Below are 20,700 nucleotides of genomic sequence, written 5' to 3' on the forward strand. Positions count from 1 at the left end.
GCTGCCTCGGCCTCACACAGTATTTATACAACTGTCATCGCGGCCCTTTCATCACAGATTCATATCACAGTGACAGGACATAAGTAAAGGAATTAATGGTATAATATTAGTTTGGTGAGGAATGAGCCTTGTCAGTACTTGTGGCTGTGACATTCGTCAGGTGCTGTTGTGAGATGCATTTTTCAGACAGTAGTTTGCCTTGTCTGCAGGTGCCATGTAAGATTGTAAAAGGTAAAGGCAGGTGCAGTTAAAGCCCTCTTTAGATTCATTTCTACTAAATAAATGCCAGCTAAATAAATTAAAGACACATTACAGCCTTGGAAGATGCATAATTGCTCTTAGCTAGGATTAATCAATGACTATTCCCTAAGTGCATGGTTTCTCTGTGGGCAATCTTCTGCAAGCTTGACTTTTAACCCAATCGTTTGATCAATCACTAGACAGAAAAGCACAGAGGAATTATTTCCTGTGATTGGGAAAATAAATTCAAGTGGGTAATACATAATGCACTGCATATGTTACAGCATATTGTACAGTACAAGATGAATTATTCATTGTTCCACTGACAACCAATCATAATACATCCACATGCAGGTTGGGTTTTCTGTATGGTCATGTGGCTTCAAGCCAATCATTGTCCCAGACTGGCAGACAGGCAAGGGGAGTGACCAATGAGGGACAGTGGCATTCATTTGGGTCTATGAACTAGAAATGGGCCTAAGTTTGCACTGAAGAGGGTTAAAAGGGGTGCTTTTATTAAAGGGGCCCTTTTATTAAAGGGGCCCTATTTTACTAAAAAGTCATTGCGTTTTGTAGATTCAAACACTTTACATACAGTATAGCAATTTCTTGAACAGGCTGCTGTAAGTAAAGAGAAAGCTGGTTACGCCAAATTATATTGTGATACGTTTGTCAACACACTACAGGAAAAGGAAAACCCTAAAAAGCTTAAGAAGTCCTAATTTTAGTTGCAGTACTTTGTTATTTTCATCATATTGCCTTATTGAAAGGTGTTTCTAGTATTTTGTCAACCCCTTTTTACATAATGTTTTCTGGCATCACTTAAAAATGTTACGAGAAAAATCAGCATTTTGGTATGAGGGCGCACGCTGAGAGTAAGGGGGCGCAGCGCTCCTGTTACCCGGTTTAGACAAAACCCTGAAGTCTTTCAATTTAATTTAAGGAAAACACTAATTATTATTCAGTCACACGTCACATTACAAGATATACATTTTCAATATTGCAAATACAATATATACCTAGGAAAGTTGATATCAGTGCAGAATATCTTTCTGTAGTCATAGACATATCTATATGTATTTCTTTTTAAAATATTTACATCAGTGCAGAAGCTCTTGGTGTAATCGTAGTTGAAAAAAACCAAATTGATTTTCAAAGGCACCCACAATCACTCATATTCTACTAACATCACATTTATTTTTCATACAAGCAATAGCACTCTCATGAGGCACTTGAAATGTAATTGGTAGTGCACTGTTTAGGCATTTTCAAATTATATTTCATATCCAGTCATTGTAACTGCACGGTATTTGTTATTTTCCCCTTGACTCTTTTTAATTTAAGGTCAAGTAACAGTGATTGCTGTGACTTTTTAGATCCACTCTTTCTGTGTGTTTGTGTCTCTCACTCCATCCAATCTCCCCTCCTGCTATCTCTTTGTCTCTTTAAAATCCCAGTCACTCATTTCTGGATGGCTGGGAGATGTTTTCAGTTCAACAGCTGCAAATGGCTTTTCCAAAGACCGCAGTCCGGAACGGAATGATTATCATAATCATAATGCAAAGTTGTTTTTGTCATTTGGCACTTTGTTGTTGCTGTGGGTTGCATTGTAAATACGGAACATCACTCCAAAACCTTCCGCTTATTTGTCTCATTTATCATGTGTCATACACAACAAGATGTTAGGGTCACATTTATCTTTTCTGTTCAATGGAACAAATGTCCACAATAGATAAATAGGATGAGAACAAACATTAGGTTCCAGTTTAAAAAAACGTTTTGGTATTGTATCATCTGTTCTGTATAAGAATAACACAAATAAAAGATTCAGGCACAACTGGCCCAACAGATAAACTCTCTTTGATGCAATCTTTGGAAATACTCCCTCTGGAGGGAACTATGGGATTTTAGCATTTACTTGCACTAAAAACCATTATAACACACTACAGGAAAGGAAAAACACCATAGCATAATAAGGCCTCTTCAAGGGAGGTAGGTAGATAGTAGAAATGAGATAGTAGATAGTTGTTAGTAGTTAATAAACCTGAACGAAGGTCGATTTATGAGGGGATTGACATGAAGAGTTGTTAATGTGCCATAAACTGCATGAATCCCTAAATCCATAGATGAACAATTTTAAGTATCTGAAGAAAAATGAAAAAGAATGTTGTGTTTCATGAGCTATTTTCATCTAGTGATTTTCGACAGGAACTTTAACTAGAGGTATATTCACGTGACAAAGAAGATCATACTGTACAGGTCTTTAGTTCAATTTAATTTCAATTAATACACATTCTATTGCACTTTTATTTTGGCATTTACCATATTCTTTGCTAGTTGCCATTTCTTTACTTTGAAATATTTATCCGCACATTTCTCCAGGTTTTTCCTCCTTGTATCTTTGGCTCTCTTTTTCTTTTGCACTATCATTCTTTCTGCAGTTTTGGAAAGCTGCACCTGTACTAGTCTATTTAGGACCAAAACCAAGGCTTAACTGTGCACCAGGTGTAGAATCCTTGTCCAAGACTGAATTGAGTTAGCATTACTGCTGTTGCTAGCCAAGCTAACAATTTCTCCTAGGATTTCCACATATATTAAGTAACAGTTTTGCGAATTTGCCTGATACAAATATTTTAAAAGTATTCAAATGTTTTCATGAAGTGACGTCATTTCTTAATACTGAATATGTATGTAAGCTATCATGACATTGTGCCAATATTTTCCACACTTCTTTTTGGCGCCTCCATGATGGTTTCAAAACAGACTATTGTTTACTGATGGCTGAATATTTCCTGAAATACTTGTGGTGTTCTTGTAGTAGATATTTTGCAGGCGAAATGTCCTGAATCTTACTGATAATGCTTTGGTTTGTCATCCCTACAGGGATCCACCCTGCAATCTTGTGTTGTGTGTGCCAAAGGGAAACATTTTTAGATTGATGTCTTGGCTGCAATTCAAGCTTAACCTCTCACCCTTGTTTTCCTCAATCTAACAGGTACAAAAAGATATCGAGCTGCATTTGGAAGAATGTATGCGACCTGAGGTTATGGCATTTACTCAACACTTTAAAGGCCTGTGCAGTCTTTGATTTCAGCTATAAAGAAAATGGGTAAAAGAGAAAAATACCTCGACTTAACTCACAAAGTAGGATTACGTATAGAGATAGACTATCGTTCCATCTCCTGGATAGAAGATTTAAAGTCAAGACATGCACCTCTTCTCTCCTTTTCCTCTCTCACAACCAGACACAGTGAATTAAAAGAGTGTCGGAGCAGGGAAAGAGAAACAGAGACGGTTTAAATGAAAGTAGATACCTTTAGAGAGTGAATTATATAAGAGGGAGGTGTAAAAAAGGGGGATGCAATGGGAGGATAGAGAGAATAAGAAAGTGAGCACAGACCAGAGAGAATGGATCATTTCAGCCTGTGGTGCCACACCAGGAATCAATATTTAATTTCTTTGTCTGCTATGATAAGGAGAGAGCCAAATCATTTGAGATATTTTCTTTCCACTCGATACCACTCAATCTCCAAAATCGTATGTGCTACAAAGAGCGGCTTGCAGGAGCTGAAGGTAAATGCTTGAGACAAGATCATCTTCCATTGTGAGTCAATTAAGACTAATTGAAGGAGGCTATGTCAGAGTTACTTTATGTTTTTATTCGAGAATACAAATATCATATCATGCATGCACAAAGGCCAAAACAACAAATCCTCAGAGGACGATTGTTAAAATGATCCATGTTTTGTGTTCCTTAAAGAGGCCCAATTATGCTTTTGGGGGTGTTCCCTTTCCTGTAGTGTGTTATATTATAGGATGTTGTGCATGTAAATGGTCTGCAAAGGCTAAAATCCCTGTTTTCCCCTGAAACGTCTCCATTGGACTCCTTTGTTTACTTCGGTAACACGAAGACATCACTATGTAACACTTGTGCTTCTATTGGCTGGCGCTCCAACACATTGTACGTGATAGGCATGAGAGTGGAACATTTCCTATTCATCTTTAAGCGATGGACCAATCACAACAGAGCCGGCCAGCTAACCAATCAGAGCAGACTGGGCTCTGGTTTCAGACAGAGGGTGAAAAGAGGTGCTGCAGCACAGGCAGTATGAGAAAAATAAAGAGCTTTTTGAACATTAAGACATGGAAACATGTCACAGTAGAAGAAAAAAACACAAATGAACCGTAATCGAGTATAATAAGTCCTCTTTAATATTAGCATATATCCCAACGATATAATTTTTGTTTGGTCTTTGCAATCTCTTCACTGTAGCCGTAGCCTTCTGTCAACATGCCAGGTGTGTCCTTGGGCAAGACAATTAACCCCATATTGCTGTAGATAAGTCGCTTTGGTATAGGGGTTGTCAAAATAATATATAATATTTTGTAATATCTGCAATTACCAATGGAAAGTACAGTACCTCCACAAATCATATTTATATGGCCGAGCCCCATCAATTGGCTCCTATCAACATGAGGAAGTAGTGGTTCTTCTTGATGTCTTATGTCCTTCTCTTTCCCGAGAGTGTCGTCACAATCTCATTCCAGCAACTTGTATGTACAATGTGAATCTTTAGGTCCTCCCACCAGCAATCCAATACTAGATGCATTACTGAATATTGCCTCATTAATTGTGACTCTTGTTTTTCTAAAGCACTGACCCAGGCAGAAACCATCATGAATTGTTTCAACTTGCCCACTCATGGATACAAGGTAGACAGTCAGTGCCTGCTATATGGCATACTTGCTCACAAATTGGATTGCTCAGTGGTGGTATGGCTGCTCTAATCACAGGCATTCATGCAAATCAAGTTCAGATGTAGTTCATTCAATATCTTGGTTGAGCAGCAGCAGTTCCAGTAGAAAGCTCAACTGGCGAAGACAGAGGTTGAGCTTGTAAAGTGGGTGGATGCTGGACACAATAAAAGCAAGAGCAGCACAGTGTAATCCAATTATATACAGTGTATACATCCCATATGAAATCCAATGTAACATCACTATAACCTGTCTAAAATCAACACCTCTTGCACAGTCTCAAATGAACATTGAACGATAAAAGACGGCTAATAATGCAAGACTAAAGAATTGGATTGCATTCAATTGTGCAGTTTTTACTTTCATTGTGTCCTTTGTGTGAAGGATATAGGATAATGCACCATGTTGTATTAAGCCTTGTTCAGATTTCCAGCCCGATATGAGAAATTGATTGATTTTAAAATCAATCTGTAAAACAACCCAACAAAAAAAACAAATCAGATATTGTTTTTGTTTTTTTGTTGGGTTGTTTTGCAGATTGATTTTAAAATGTATCGGCAGCAATAAGACCCTACTGTAGATGCCATTTTATTTTTGGAAATTAGATCCAAAATACTTTTTAAAGTAGTATGAAATGCAAATCCAATTTAATTTTTGAATCATTGGATGAGGACTACTTTTTTATCCAGTCAGTACTTGGCACCAGCACTCTTTCTGCACAGTGAAGCCAGCCATCAAAGCAGCACGGAACATCACAATGTATACCAGCCTCCTCCATAGCCCCAATCATATTCAGTGAAGGAGGAAGTATGTTTCGATAATCTGTGCTGCAGTCATGATTGTTAAGTCTTGCATTGCAACTCAACGGTGTTATTGATTGGAGGACGAACCGTTGAACCTTCATTTGTCCTGCTTCCGCGTTGGCAAGCTGCCTTACTGGCACTATGTCATCACTTAACACAACTTTGGACTGAAGTTAATATAAATTCAACTTGATCAGATTTGACTAATGTATCTATTGATTAATGATCTCATAGACTATTGTACTGAAAACCTGTGAGGGTCACTTGTTACGTATGGTCAATATTACATTTAAAACTGCAACCACCCGAGTGAAAACCTTTCTCTCTCTGAGATAAGTAATGCATGCTGACATGTATTATCAGAATCAGAATGAGGTACATTTACACATACAAGGAATTTGCTTTGGTGTATGGGGGTTGCTAACATATAAAACATGAGAAAATAAGTTGAACGAAAACGTAAACAAATATATATGAGAGTTTTTATGACCACAGAGTTTGAAGGCAGATGTTCACTAGTTCTCCCTGAAGAGAGAGTCCTTCCTGGGATGCAACAGATCTCTCTGCATAAAAAGCTGTATTCAGAGAGTTAAAGTGAGCATCATTTTGTTAGGTAACTGATTAAATTGGTTGACTTGCTCTGGACTTTATAGGCTTGCCTAGACTTCATCTTAATTGTTAAGTAGTCAGTGCTTGTGCGCATTGGCACTTAACCCAGAGATAATGTGTCAATTAAACAGCGAGCATTTACTTGGCTTGTTATATATTCTGACATTTATAATTGGAATGTAGTTGTTTTTTCTTACTTTGTTGAGCTACTGATACTGCAAGGCTTATTACCCAGTATATTCTTATTTCCTTTTAAATTAGAAAAAGTAATTCTGTGTTTTGGATTTAAATAACTTTACCGGTAGCAATTTCATGAATAAAGAGAAAGCTTGTTACGCCATACAATATTGTGATAAGTTTGTCCTCTGGATGCAAGCTTCCCTTATGAATATAAATCAACTTTAAAATTCTGCACACATGAACAAGCATTTATTCCCACCCTGTTAACTCCCACAATTAGCCATAAGTGGGTAATGAAATGCCTTTCATGAATATTGATATGCTTGTAAATATCTTTTGTCCTTCCAGCTTTTTTGTATTTCTGCTGGAGTAAATGGAAAGGATTACAAATAGAAATATTGTGCCACCGAGGTACATGCTGCCAGGTCGAGGCAAGGTTAAAGGTATCATTGACTGACCTTCGTTCAGTTTTTGTGACAACAGCGACGGTCAGTGTTCAGAGAACAAACAGCCTTTAGAAAAACTAAAATAGAAAAAGTTGACAACAATGTGTCAGTGACAGTGACACCAGATTGGACACCAGAGCTCTCTCCCCTCGACAGACCTTGATAAAAAGAAACTAATTAAATGCAATGTGACAGAAGAACATGGTGACTGCAGGCAGGCTCAGCAGATGTGGACAGTGGAGATAAGCCTCGAATTGATTGACGCTTGCATTCTGTTTCCTTCCACGAACCACATTTTTTTTATACAGCAGCCTTGTTATTCTTTCAATTAGGAATAGCAGCGGAGAAGGGTTGAACCCAGGTGACAAACTACATGTAAGCTGTGGGGAACTGTGACAAAAGCTTGAATCGTGCAATTAGCCGCCAGCCAAATGTTAATCACAGCCTCCCCCTCCCCGATAAGCACTCTACTGTTTTTAGTGCAATTTATGCTTGTCCTTGACTGTTCCTGAGTGAACATTCAAACTACTTGAAAACATTTGTAATGGCTGAAATTAGTCAGCCCTTTCTCTCTGAATGGCACAACACAAACCATGTCACACAAATGTGATTTTTTTTTGTCATTTGAGAGATGCAAAAACGTATACAACTCATGGTTCATTATTTCAAGGCGCTTATACTGTAGGTACATTTTGGGTAAACAGCAGTTGAGGGCATCTGAAATATACTGTATTAGGGATCTGGATGAAGTTTCCAGTGAGCACACATAACAACTGAGCGATGTTAGCTCTCAACAGCTCAGGTTCTGGACAGTTTATGTCCTTCACATGGTCAAATCATTTGGCTCAAATAAATCCATCTGAATACCACAGTCAGCCAAAATCCTCACCCTTGTCCAAAACGCCAAATTCACAATGGTAAAGTGTAGATCAGTGCAAAAAATAAAATTAACTTCGACCTACACAAGATATAAAAAATATATTCTCTGTAACATGGGTCATAATGTCAAAGAAGTCAGAGGACTCCGTGAACGGTTGACTCTTTCACCCCCACTTCAAATTTAAAAAATCCCAATTTTTGTTTGGCCGCTCTTCACCACATCATGAAACCAGCTGCGGCTGAAGCATCCACTGCTTCCTTCAAAAGACATTGCGGGGGAAACTTGCCACAGTCCTCACTTTCCCACTCTCCAGTGGGAATTATGCAGAACATCCTTATCACCAATAATATTCCGAAAAACATGTCCATACTATAGGAGTGAATTCTGAAACACTCTTAGATGCTGATAAACCTAAACTCTATACGCCTCATTAACAATCCTTTGCTATTATAAATCTAAAACACTGTGGGCATTTGTTCCCACTGCCTTAAATGTCAATTCAGGGTTCATGTTGTTACTAAGGAAGCATTAACTAAAGAGTCCAAGAGTTTTATCTAGAACTCAGTTATTTATTTTAAATTGGGCTAGGGTTGGGGTTGGCAACTATTGGCAAATCTGTGGCTTATAATTCTACTAAACCCTTATAAGCATATCTGCCCTCTTTCCACAAGTAAACATCTCTCATCTTACTGCTTTTCTTTCTCTTTTTTGTTTGTCCTCTCTGTTAGAGACAGCTGCTGAGTTGCATTCGTGGGGGGAACTGCCCTGGACCCAACGTCAGCTCGCTGCAGTTGCCTGGAGATGTGAATTTCTTCGCCAACCAACTGGCGGTGCCCACCGTGGAGTTCGCCTTCGAGCAGACCAAAGCAGAAGAGGTACTCATGCCAACAAACCACTTTTTTCCCTTCACTTCCAATGCTCTAAGTTTGCAAACCGATGGCCTTTTAGACAAACCCTCTCATTGCATCACTTGAGTGTTATTCTAATGGGTATGTTCAGTAAGGTAAGATTTAAGCCAATTAGAAACAGTACAAGGAATGCCAACAAGACTGTGGAGTCTACTGAAACGACTTGTATGGTCTACACTACAGTATCAAAAGCAGTGCTTAAGTCAGCTAGTACTTAAACTAAGAGCTTGCTATTTTCTGCATTGAATCTGAGATCATTTACAATCTTTACTTATGCTTTATTGGGTGCTATGATTAGCATGGAATCCATATGGTTTACTTGAAAAAACTTGTGGGAGTTGATCTGATCTATAACTGATTCTCTAAAACCTCACTTAATGGCACATCGGAAACTAGTCGGTAGTTGTTAAAATTTGAAGCATCTTAATTGTTTTGCTTCAGAATGGGACTTAAGCAGTTTTTTAGGAAGTTGGAAAGATATCTATCTCAAACTAGTGGTTTACTATGTTAAGAATATATTCAATAAACAAGTTCAAATCAGTTAAAAAAAGGAATGGCATCTTAAAAGCCGGTTGTGGTTTTTATTTGTGAAATAACATTGCCAGACATCTCAACATTAACCAGGATTGTTTAGGATTTCATGACATACAAATAATGACTGAGCTTCATTACTTGAGTTATGCTAATAGTTTGATCACTGCAGTGCAGGGAATCTACTCTAATTCATGCAAGACACAGTCACACCGTGTTTCCCAGCTGTGAACGGATTTATTTGGAACTGCTGTTAGCCATGGGCCACAACTTGTTTATCTTTAGCTCTTAATTTGAAGTCAAGTCTTTCCTGGGAAGATGCACGCACCTGTCAGTAGTCCGTGTGTATAAAAAGCTGAAGGAAAGTGTCATCGGTAAGTACACCTACACTTGTCACCGCAGCAATTTGTCCAGTTCTCACACATTGGGGAGTGGATGTGATAATAAGCATCTGCTGCCTATAAGACTAATACTATTATTTAGATGTGTCAAGACCATTTGCAGACTTGATACACAGCAATATGGATTATTTCTCTATAAACTTAACACATGCACATCACAGAGCTGACCAACTATTCATGCCCCATTTACCTCTGCTAAAAATGCAGTATTGGTGTTTGTTGTACCGCCTTGGGGTGGAAACACAAAGATTTAGCCCAAGCTAAGTCGGCCCACTCAAATTCAGAACTTCTGGCTAGGATGGCAACTTTGAGCCTAATTAGTGCGAAAGTTCTTCATGATGTTTATCCGCCCCCGAGGCATCCTCACAACCTGAAAATAATAGGTATTGGAGGGTGAAATCTGCAGGCTTCAGAATAAAAAAAGGGAAACCCTGGTTTAATGGAAAACAGTCAGATGTATAAATAGGCTTGGCTCTGTTTGGGGGAAGTCCAGTATGCAGACATTAGCATAAGCTTATTAGCATTCATACTGAACTGTAGTGTTAAAGATCAATGGGCAATCCCATTTCCTGTATTATTTAATTTCTCTACTGAGACTATGGAAAAGCAGAGCGAGAATAGAGGTAACACATTTCCCGGGCAATGCATGCCTTCAAAAAGAGAGTAGTAAATGCCTAGCTAATGAAAGGATGCTTGTATGAAGTATTATGCAATATTCTGGGCTTGGTTTTTGTTTTTTGTTTTATTGACTTTATTAATTAGGGACTCGGTACAAAACAGAGGGGACACATCACCCTCGACATTTGCACAGTCTCCATTTGTCCCACCCAAGGAAAGTACTTTTTGATTAACTGATAGAAGAGACTTATAGTCTCAACAATGCCGCTGGTACAGTAAGTTGTTCCACCTCTAAAGCATGCAATCCGTCAAAGAAAAACAAGAAAAGCTTACATTTGCTGTTTAGTCCCCCTAAAGCTTATAATTGCATATTTTTTGGGATATCTCAAGGAAAAGACTGGAGAGGAGCTTACGTTTTGAGTGTTTCATTGCAAGAAAAAGCAAAGTTACCCAATGCAATCTCTATAGTCATTCAATCATTCCCTTATCGACTCTGCTTTCTGTTCTGTTCTTTGGATTTATTTATCTAGGTTATATAATCATGCTATTCTGCTCCATGCAGCTGGGTCATCATGATTTAGTTTCATCCTGTTCTTGCAGTTTTTGGAAATGGAAGTGGTTTCAAAATACAAATGGTGTACATGCGGACGGGAAGTCCACTGAGAGGACAGCTTATGCAGTCCTCTCACTATGGATTGAAACTGTGACTTTTAGTTAGATGCGTGCACTCTCCAATTATGACCACGACATTCTTGCAATAAATATCATTTATTATATCCAAAAACTGTGTGTGTTTGCAACACGGTCAAAAACGGTTTGCTCACACAGCCTCAATCACCCACACCTGTGCCGGGGAGGTCACCTAAATACCCTGTGCTCCATTGAGCCATCTAGTGCTCAAAACAAACAACAAAACATACAAATGGGCACAACATATGCTATACTATCAATAAATGTCTACTAAAACCATAGGTGTCCAAATGACGGCCCATTGTCCATTTTGAATTTTCCCTCAGCAAATTCAAAAAGTTTAATGGAATATGGCCCACACCTGAAACTCTACTTTTCTTATATTGTACTTCTTAAATATATATTTAAACATATATGACACAGTAGTATTCATGTGTTAATAAGCCCACGTTTCAAATAAATTCAGTCAATTAAAGTTGAAAACTTTTTCTAATAAATAGTTATAGACAATGAAAATAATGTAATTGCATAACAAGCTTGAAATATACCCTTCATATTTCCCCTTATTATAAGCAATGTGATGCTTCTGTTTGAAGGTATGAGCAGCCAACAAACAATGAATTAAAAGCTCTGATGTAGGATGTTTTTTTTCTTATTCATATATTCAGCATATTCAAATATCAATCCTAATTGACATACATTTGATTGAACTTGTGACTTAACTTATGAGGCAATGTACCTCACCTCTAGTGAGTGGCCCAGCCCTTCGTATATCTTTCTGTATGTGGCCCTCAGTGAAAAGGTTTGGACACCCCTGACTGAAACGGACTGTTTGCCAGAATTCCAACTCCCGGTGACTCATAACGGGTTAGAACACCTGTGGAGAGCTCGGAAATGTCCGATGGCAGTCATTTCATAGTTAGAAAAGTTAATAAAACGCCTCTACCTCCGGGCCTAACAGAAGGCCAAACGTACATCACTCAGGCCAGTTTGAACATTTTATCTACTCTCAGATGCTCAGTGAATAGGAGGCCAGGTATATATCTCAGATGATGAACTCAACAGTGAGGAGAAAGGTCAGACACCCTGTAGGCGTGAAGGAGGTATCCTGAGCAGTGACCTGCATGCATTATCACACCCCCGACACCACTCTCCTCTTGATCTATTTTATGACAAATATGTTGAAATGTAGAGGCGGTTGTGTTTCAGAAGTGTGTAGCAGTGTACCCCTCTCTGTTTCTTGGGTGAATGTTCTTGCCACACTTTTTGTTTGTAACTAGTGCAATGTGTGGGCTAAAAAGTCAGATTTGAACGGCATGTGTCCTAGGATATAGAAACATCATCATTATTAAATCTGATTTTTCACCTTTCATCCCAACAACACTGTCAGTTTGTGATATGATGAGCCCAAATTTCTCCCAGTTATTTTTTACATTTATATCTTTTTAACAGTCATGTACTGTGTTAGTCATATCTCTCCCACACACAAGATTGTGTCCTGCTCTTTGGTTTTCATGCTATGACACATTATCAGTGTTGTCATGGTGAATAGCCCTTATTTTGAAGAGGAGGCGGCAGCACAGCTGTGATACTGATTTTCATATTCTCTCCTACCAAAAAGAAAGTATAGAATGGCAAATGGTGGTCGGTAACTGCAGATTCAGTCAGATACTGAATTTAAGTAGCAATTTCTGGTACTTTTACTTTACTTGAGGAATGTGATGTTGCAAATCCTCTATTCCACCACATTTATTGGACGGATCATCATGTCCAGAAGTTACTTTTCGGATTAGGATTCTAGATAAGATATTGTCAACTCATTGCTAAGATTAAACCCTAGTCCCTAACCATTTGGCTTGTGACCCCTTGTAAAAACAACATGTCTTTTCGAAGCCCTTTGCAATTGTTAATTGTTCAGTTTCATCAAAGACACATCCCCTCTTATATCTTAGGTGGTTTCATTTGAAAAACTGTTGGTGGCCTTTATCCATTATTTCAATAAAAAGGAGAAAATATTAAAAGTGGTTCCTAATATAGTGGTTTTCTATTTAATTACAATTAGCTTAACCTTTTAGCTACAACAGCAGTTTACATTGTTGAATTAGGTGGGGCATGGGAAGGGAGTTGCCAAGTCAAAAAAGTACAACATTTAAAACTTCATTTTTTAACCACTGTCAAACACGTAATAGGTATGTATTTAGCTTGTGGCAGAAGACCGGCACTGACTTTAGTAGACAAACGTTTGTTTGTTTGTTACAGGACATTCTTCCAGGAGGCGCTCTTGGGAGTGAAACCAACTTATTGTGGGTTAGATTCGGCTTCTTCTTCTTCAGGGGTTAGATGATTTCCTCCTATCGGAAGGTCAAGGATTAGTTCTCGGGCCCCTGCAGTGAACAAGTTGATGTGTACTTGGGCAAGATACACAATATCTCACATTTGCTTCCGATAGCTTGTATGAGTGTGTGGATGTAAGTCTCCTTGAATAGGTGGCACCTTGTATGGCAGCATATGCCTCAGCTGACTTGAATATGTAAAAGCACTCTAATGGGGGAAAGTCTGGATGAAAGTTATATTAATACAGTCCATTTACCTTGTGACGCCAAGAGATCAATCGCCATATGTGACGAGTTACGGGAGATGTATCCGGATGAGCATCTGGGCCGATGCCCAACTGAGGAAAGGACAAATCTGTTCCTGTCTTTGCTCGAGCACACAACCAGGTTCCTGTCTTGTTGGCATCACGTTTATCAATAGTGATTGACAGCTCTTGGTGTGGACATCCCTTCCTCCCAAAGGAACACAGCTCAGAGATATCTGCCAGACAAACAGTGATGTGTACCTCCACCTGAATGTGAAATGAGGGAACTGAGTTATATCACACCTGTCTGATGTGTGGAGGTGTGTGTTTATTCTGTGGCAGACTGGTGTGTGTAATATGATCAAGGTTAGAGCAGTAAGTAGCTGTACGTAAAGGCAATGCAGAGGTCGCAGGTTGATTAACATGTATGCATATGTTTCTTTGGACAAATGAGCCAGACATAATTCAAAGGTAATACCTATATAATACACACAATAATCGTGGATTAAACAAAAAATATGTGTTTACAATGTATTTATCCCTAAAGGCAACTTAGATACATACAATGTACCATAACAGTTTCAATTCAGAACTTCTTTTTGGTGTACTTATTGTTGGCCATGTTGCAAAGCTTTTGAGAAACGTTGGGATGTTGGTCTTTTCACAAAAACCTATATAACACACTACAGGAAAGGGAAAACCAAAAAAGCACAATAGGGCCTCTTTAACATCTGCCTGGTGTGACCTGGCAGTGACCTCAGACATATTGTTCCTATTATGAAAAAGGCATCAATATAACAAAATATGTACAAAGTCTACTATTTGAACATATTCATGTATGTGTATATTTACAGATAGGAACCAGCTCTAACATTCCTTAATAATGAGAACCAAACTGAAAAAGGGATAAACGTATGCACATGTATCTTTCTTAGGGCTGTCAGTCGATTCAAATATTTAATCGCGATTAATCGCATGATTGTCCATAGTTAATCGCGATTAATCGCAAATTAATCGCACATTTTTTATCTGTTCTAAATGTACCTTAGAGGGATATCTTTCAAGTTTTTAATACTCTTATCAACATATGAGTGGACAAATATGCTTTATATGTTTGTTTATTATCATTTGAACAATGGCAAATATTCTCATGAATATTAAACACAACAACCTCTGAACATTACAAATATTCGCCTCAATTCAACCTGGAACCTCTCTCATACAATAATACAATACTGTGTGTGTGTGTGTGTGTGTGTGTGTGTGTGTGTGTGTGTGTGTGTGTGTGTGTGTGTGTGTGTGTGTGTGTGTGTGTGTGTGTGTGTGTGTGTGTGTGTGTGTGTGTGTGTGTGTGTGTGTGTGTGTGTGTGTGTGTGTGTGTGTGTGTGTGTGTGTGTGTGTGTGTGTGTGTGTGTGTGTGTGTGTGTGTGTGTGTGTGTGTGTGAGAATGTGGAGACACTGTGATGGATCGTTGGAGCTATGTGCAGCTCAAGGCATATATGCTCGAACGGGAGCTGCCTGGACGCTGCAATCATGTTGCGCGCACTATCCGTGCTGACTTTTCGTACAATGTCCCACTGTCTGGCTACCTGCATAAAGTCAAGTGCTCGGCGCAGTTGTCGGTGAAATGTCATTGAAACAACTCCTTATATCCGTTAGCGCAGCTAGCTAGCACCAGATGCTAACAACAACAACAACACGTAAGGTGTGCCTCGCTCGTGCCACACACACCCTCCCGGTCCTCCCGATGGCCAGTCCGGGCCTGCTAGTGAGCGTGGAAGTGTGGTCTGCCACAAGCGGGCGGCAGGAGCGGGGCTGTCAGCATCAGCTTGTAGATGGTATTTTAAACTTGATGCGCTCTGAAACTACGGGGCGGCCGAGGACAAAAAATACACATGCGTTAAAATAATTAGTGGCGTTAATTTTTGTTTGCGTTAACTTTTTAACGTTAACGTTAACTTTTTATTAATGCGTTTACTTGACAGCCCTAATCTTTCTGCATTTTTAATCTAGAATCGTTAGAAACAGATGCATGTTGCCTCTTAAGTGCAATCCATGTCACACACTCCTTTCTTTAATGTGTAATTATTTGAGTGATGTTATCTTAAATAAAGAAAAGTAAAGAAAGTTCTCTGCTGTATTGAGACTGAAGGCTGAGGTAGCAGAGATTAGTGAAGACACCGGGGAGCGTACTGAACTAATTTAAGTAATATATTGAAACAGATACATATGGTCCCAACCACACAAGGCAACCTCCGCATCTGTGTTCCAGCATTGTTCAATATTCCAAACAGACCACTATATGTGATCTACTGTGTGTGTAATTGTATTCATTCAGCCTCGTACGCCCAATAAACAGAGTTGCGGTGCTGGTAATGTGTTGGGAAACCACCAGATGTTGTGTCGCAGGAGTGGGCTTCGTTAAACATTTGTTTTCTCATTTAGCAGCTGTTTTTCCTCTCCCCACATGAAAGTTCTCCTCTGTGCAGTCATAACGTTCCATACGCTGTCCTGTGATTATTCACCTCCTGCGATAATTGTACAAAGTTTGTTTTAGAAAGTTGTGCACGCTTGTTTTAAGATAGCTGAGGCATCACAAAGATGTTCATTTGCATAAGAGAGTGGAGGCAGAATAAAGTTTGTTTTTGAGATGAGCTTGGTTGATTAATTTAAAGCAGTTTGGTGCATCAAAAGGAAAGAAGCAGTGTTCATTTTGGCTTTGGTTGTAATTGTGTTGATAATTATGTACCTTGTTGCTTGTCAGTATTTCCTGGGAGACGGACCCAATCTCAATCACTCTGCTCTGTGTATGTTCTTATATACTTTTCCACACTGTAATTAGGGCCGAGCACCGACATAATTATATAACGCTCCATACAATGTTGCCCAAAGGTAGGCCCTTGCTCAGGTATGGTAGGTGTGATGGAAACTTTTAAAGCAATGGAGACGAAACTCAGAGAGACACGAGGAGAGCAGGAACTTTGATGGCAAACACTGATGGTTTATTTGAAGCTTCGGCCGGAGAATTCACAAGACATGTCGTGCGCCACGAGTTGACACAGCTGCTGCCAAACCAATTCTGAAGATCTCTACCCCAGACCCATTAATTTACATAATGTGTGTTAAGTGTGTGTTCTCTAGCACCACATAGTGGACAAAGGAGCTGGTGCAAGATTTGCAATATGTCATTGCAAGTGCATCACACTCCATGCATAAGTGATGTTCACCTGTGCAGCCTGTCTCTACCATTCCAGGCAATTCACTGCCACGTCAGCTGGAGACCTGGAAGTGCCTCCAATGCACATGGACGTGCGAGGGCCTGTCCATCGCTGCCTGCAGCTTTAATTCATGTTATTGTTATTCTTAAAATGAAAGGGCTTATTAATTTGACTTTTTTTTTTTTTTTTAATTTGTATTAGTTTAGTTGACAAAAACCATAAAAACGTTTATTCCAGTTTAAGTACTATTTATTGAATTTTACTCATTACTTTTTTCCAAACGTTTTTCAAATGTTTTATTTTTTTCTCTAAAATCCCATTTCATATTGAAAATGTCTTTGAATCTAGCCAAATAGAATCGTTTTTGACATTTAGTAACTTTTTTCACATATGATTGTATCTTAAATCAATTATTTGATGTATTATATATTACAATGTCATATATTATTATTTTACTATTATATGCATAGTTATTCGTTTTTTCTTTTAGAAGGCATTTAATAACAAAAGTTGGCCCAGTGAACAAGGTTCCCACGTTATTGTCATAATAATTAATTGCCATGTAACACTGTACTTTCTAAAAACTCCTTCAAGGGATCTTTCCACATGACAGACATCTTGAAATAAAATCGTGTCGTTGCCATACGTGGGAGTAGACACATGTCATCAAGAAGTGATATTGGCTCTGACTGACCGGAAAAGAACTCCGACAGGCCGTTGACATGTGAGGAGAATATTTGACATCCTGTCATCTCTGCTGCTCCGCGATCCGGGGCCACGTTCAGGCTGAGAGAACAAAGTCCTCACACAGCCAGGGATCTTCATCTTGACTTTGGCATGTACTCCGCTTAGACCGGAGGCCATTACTGCATCCCTCTGCAGATAATTATATCCTCCAAAAAATGTAAGAACCTGGGCTGTGACATCTTGTGCCCTCTTGGCTTCTGTGACATCCTTTAACTTGGCTTTGACAGAATCAGAATACCTTTATTAGTCCCACAGAGGGGAAATTTGCAACAGTGTTACTGTCTGAAACACAGCTCTGCAGATGATGGTATCAGTAGATCTATCCGCCATGACAACAAATTGTGCTTCCCTGGTTACATTTCTTCTGAAACAACAGCTATAACAACAGCTTATTGCTCCTCCACCCGCACCCTCAGCACTGGCTCCCCGCAGGGCTGCGTGCTGAGCCCTCTACTCTACACACTTTACACACACGACTGCTCTCCCACCCACCCCTCCAACTCCATTATCAAATGTGCGGATGACACCACTGTGCTCGGTCAAATATATAAGGGAGACGACGAGTCGGCATACAGAGACGAGATCCTGAAGCTGTCTGCGTGGTGTTCAGCTAACAACCTATATCTGAACACAAGCAAAGCAAAATAAATCATCATAGACTTCAGAAAACACCGTCCAGAACCCGCCCCCCTTCACCTCAATGGAGAGAGAGTGGAGAGGGTCTCCACCTTTAAGTTCCTGGGGGTACACATTTCGGAGAGCCTCAGCTGGACAGCACACACCACTGCAGCAGTTAAGAAGGCCCAGCACGACACTACACTACACTTCCTGAGGGTACTTCGGAGAAACAGACTAAACAAGAAGCTGCTGGTGTCCTTCTACCGGGCGACCATCCAGAGCGTGCTGTCATACTCCATCTCTGTGTGGTATGCTGGCTGTTCAGCTGCGGACAAGAAAGCCCTGCAGAGAGTGATTAGGATGGCAGAGATAACCGTCGGCTGCCCCCTGCCCTCTCTGGAACACATCTCCACCTCCCGCTGCCTCAGCAGAGCAAATAAAAATAATTAAGGACAGCTCTCACCCAGGTCACAGACTGTTCTCTCTCCTGCCTTCTGGGAGGAGATACAGGAGCTTCAAATCACGGACAAACAGACTAAAAAATTGTTTCTACCCCTGGGCCGTCAGGCTGCTTAACCACCATACTTAATGCAATAACCGTAACCATCTTCACACATATACACCTCATACACATTTTTAATGCACTTTAAAAATTAAAAACTATTTTTATATCAATATTTTTAACTATGTATTCCCCCCGTATGATTGCTTATGTTGTCTGTCCTACTGCCGTGTTTTTAATGTTATGTTTGTCTAGTTGTTGCACACTGGGACAGAGTTGCACTCTGAATCTCGTTGTATTTTTTGTATAATGACAATAAAACGCTTTAACTAACTATAATTATCTTCTTAAATTATCTACAAAATTAAGCTCCAAACATATGCTTTCATTATTTGCCAACTTACCCTCATTGTGACCCCTGCAATGAGCTCTCTGCAGCAGAAAGACAACACAGTAAATCAGCCTCCTCAGTGTTCACCTTTTCATTGTGCATTGCTATTTACCTTCTGTTGGTTCAGTCAGAAGTCCACCCGGCAGTCGTACATTGGTGATGCCCTCAGGTGTTGATGTTGTAACCTCCTGTCTTGTAGCTGCCAAGTGGAGACAAGAGCTGTTTGTAAAACCTGTTGAGAAACTTTCTTTACTGTGAAAGGCAAAATGTCCAAGCAGTATATACCGGAAGATAAACACCTGATCCAAAAGGTGGATAACACCAGCTAGCAGGGCAATAAAAGCTCTCCTATGAAACATTTCTAAATACACAATGTGTACAAAATATCTAAATTCGTACAAAAGTATGAAAGGAAAACATGCGTATAACACACGGAAATGTCTGTATCTCAAGAAAAAGGTGAACAGTGAAAAAGCTGATTACTTGTGTCGTCTTTGTGCCACAGAGAGGTCATATGTATACAAAATATAACAACAATGAACGAGACAAAGATTTGAATTACAGCCGGTCATAAAGTAAAGTGTTATATTTGCACACGGGTTAAAGTCCTAAACAAGGCCCTGTTATGTTTTTTAGGGTTTTCCCTTTCCTGTAGTGTGTTTAATAGGTTTGTGTGCATGTAAATGGTCTGCAAAGGCTAAAATCTCTATGATCTGTTGAACACCAGCCAAATATGTCAGAACTTACTGTGTTATTGATCACACTAAATATGGTCCTGACCAGTGATGGGGTCGTTACTCAAAAAAAGTAATGTATTACACATTACTCATTACTTTAAAAAAAAGTTTTATATTACTTTACTTCTTTACTCTCTACATAAAGTCGATACATTACTCTTTACATTACTTTTGCGTTACTCAGCAACAGCCTATATAGCCAGTATATCTCGGAAAGATGTTGACTCCACTGTGCAAATGGGCAACATTTCCTCTACTATAAAGAAGGCTATAAGCCTGTCCATCTCTGCTTTAGTTACCGGTGGAAATTCTAGTTTTTGCTGCTTGTTCGGAGTCGGCACAAACTCAACATCATCACTCTGGGTTCGGGGGTCTTTAGCTACTAGCTTCATTTTAGCATGTTGCCTTTGCAGGTGCTTGGAGACGTTTTATGTTGTGTTTGCAGCAGTGGATAATAGCTTCTGGCCTGGACACAGTTTGCACCTTACCGTCACATTCCTGTCCTTTCTTCTGACAAATTCAAAATAATGGGCATACCTCCACCCAGGGGTTAAATTGGGCCGGGGCTGTCCGGGGCTTAGACCCGGCACATAGGACGGTGCTCTGACGTCATCACCCTCGCACATTTTCATATGTTTACAAAAAACGATATGTTAAAACTTTTCTCGTTCTTAATATAGACTATATTTAGGGTCGATATGTGTTGACTTTACTTTAAAATAGCAGATCTCTGTGACCGTTGGCTAACCATATAGTGAAGGTAAATGGGCAGCATTTACATATCTCTCAAATCGTGTTCTATTTAAAAGTCAGCATTTACCCATTTACACCAATTCATACTGAGGCAG

At 39.4% G+C, this 20,700-nt stretch overlaps 1 protein-coding gene across 1 annotated transcript in view; it reads left to right on the forward strand.

Moving 5' to 3' along the window:
• Window positions 1-20,700, forward strand: part of LOC117490945 (inactive N-acetylated-alpha-linked acidic dipeptidase-like protein 2) — a 330,276-nt gene that overhangs the window by 123,097 nt on the left and 186,479 nt on the right. Inside the window, exon 10 of the mRNA XM_034140729.1 lies at window positions 8,642-8,788. Coding sequence (XP_033996620.1) covers window positions 8,642-8,788 — 147 coding nt within the window. The remainder of the gene's footprint in view (window positions 1-8,641; window positions 8,789-20,700) is intronic.

The sequence above is a fragment of the Trematomus bernacchii genome, unplaced genomic scaffold (assembly GCF_902827165.1).
Source record: "Trematomus bernacchii unplaced genomic scaffold, fTreBer1.1, whole genome shotgun sequence".
Lineage (NCBI taxonomy): Eukaryota > Metazoa > Chordata > Actinopteri > Perciformes > Nototheniidae > Trematomus > Trematomus bernacchii.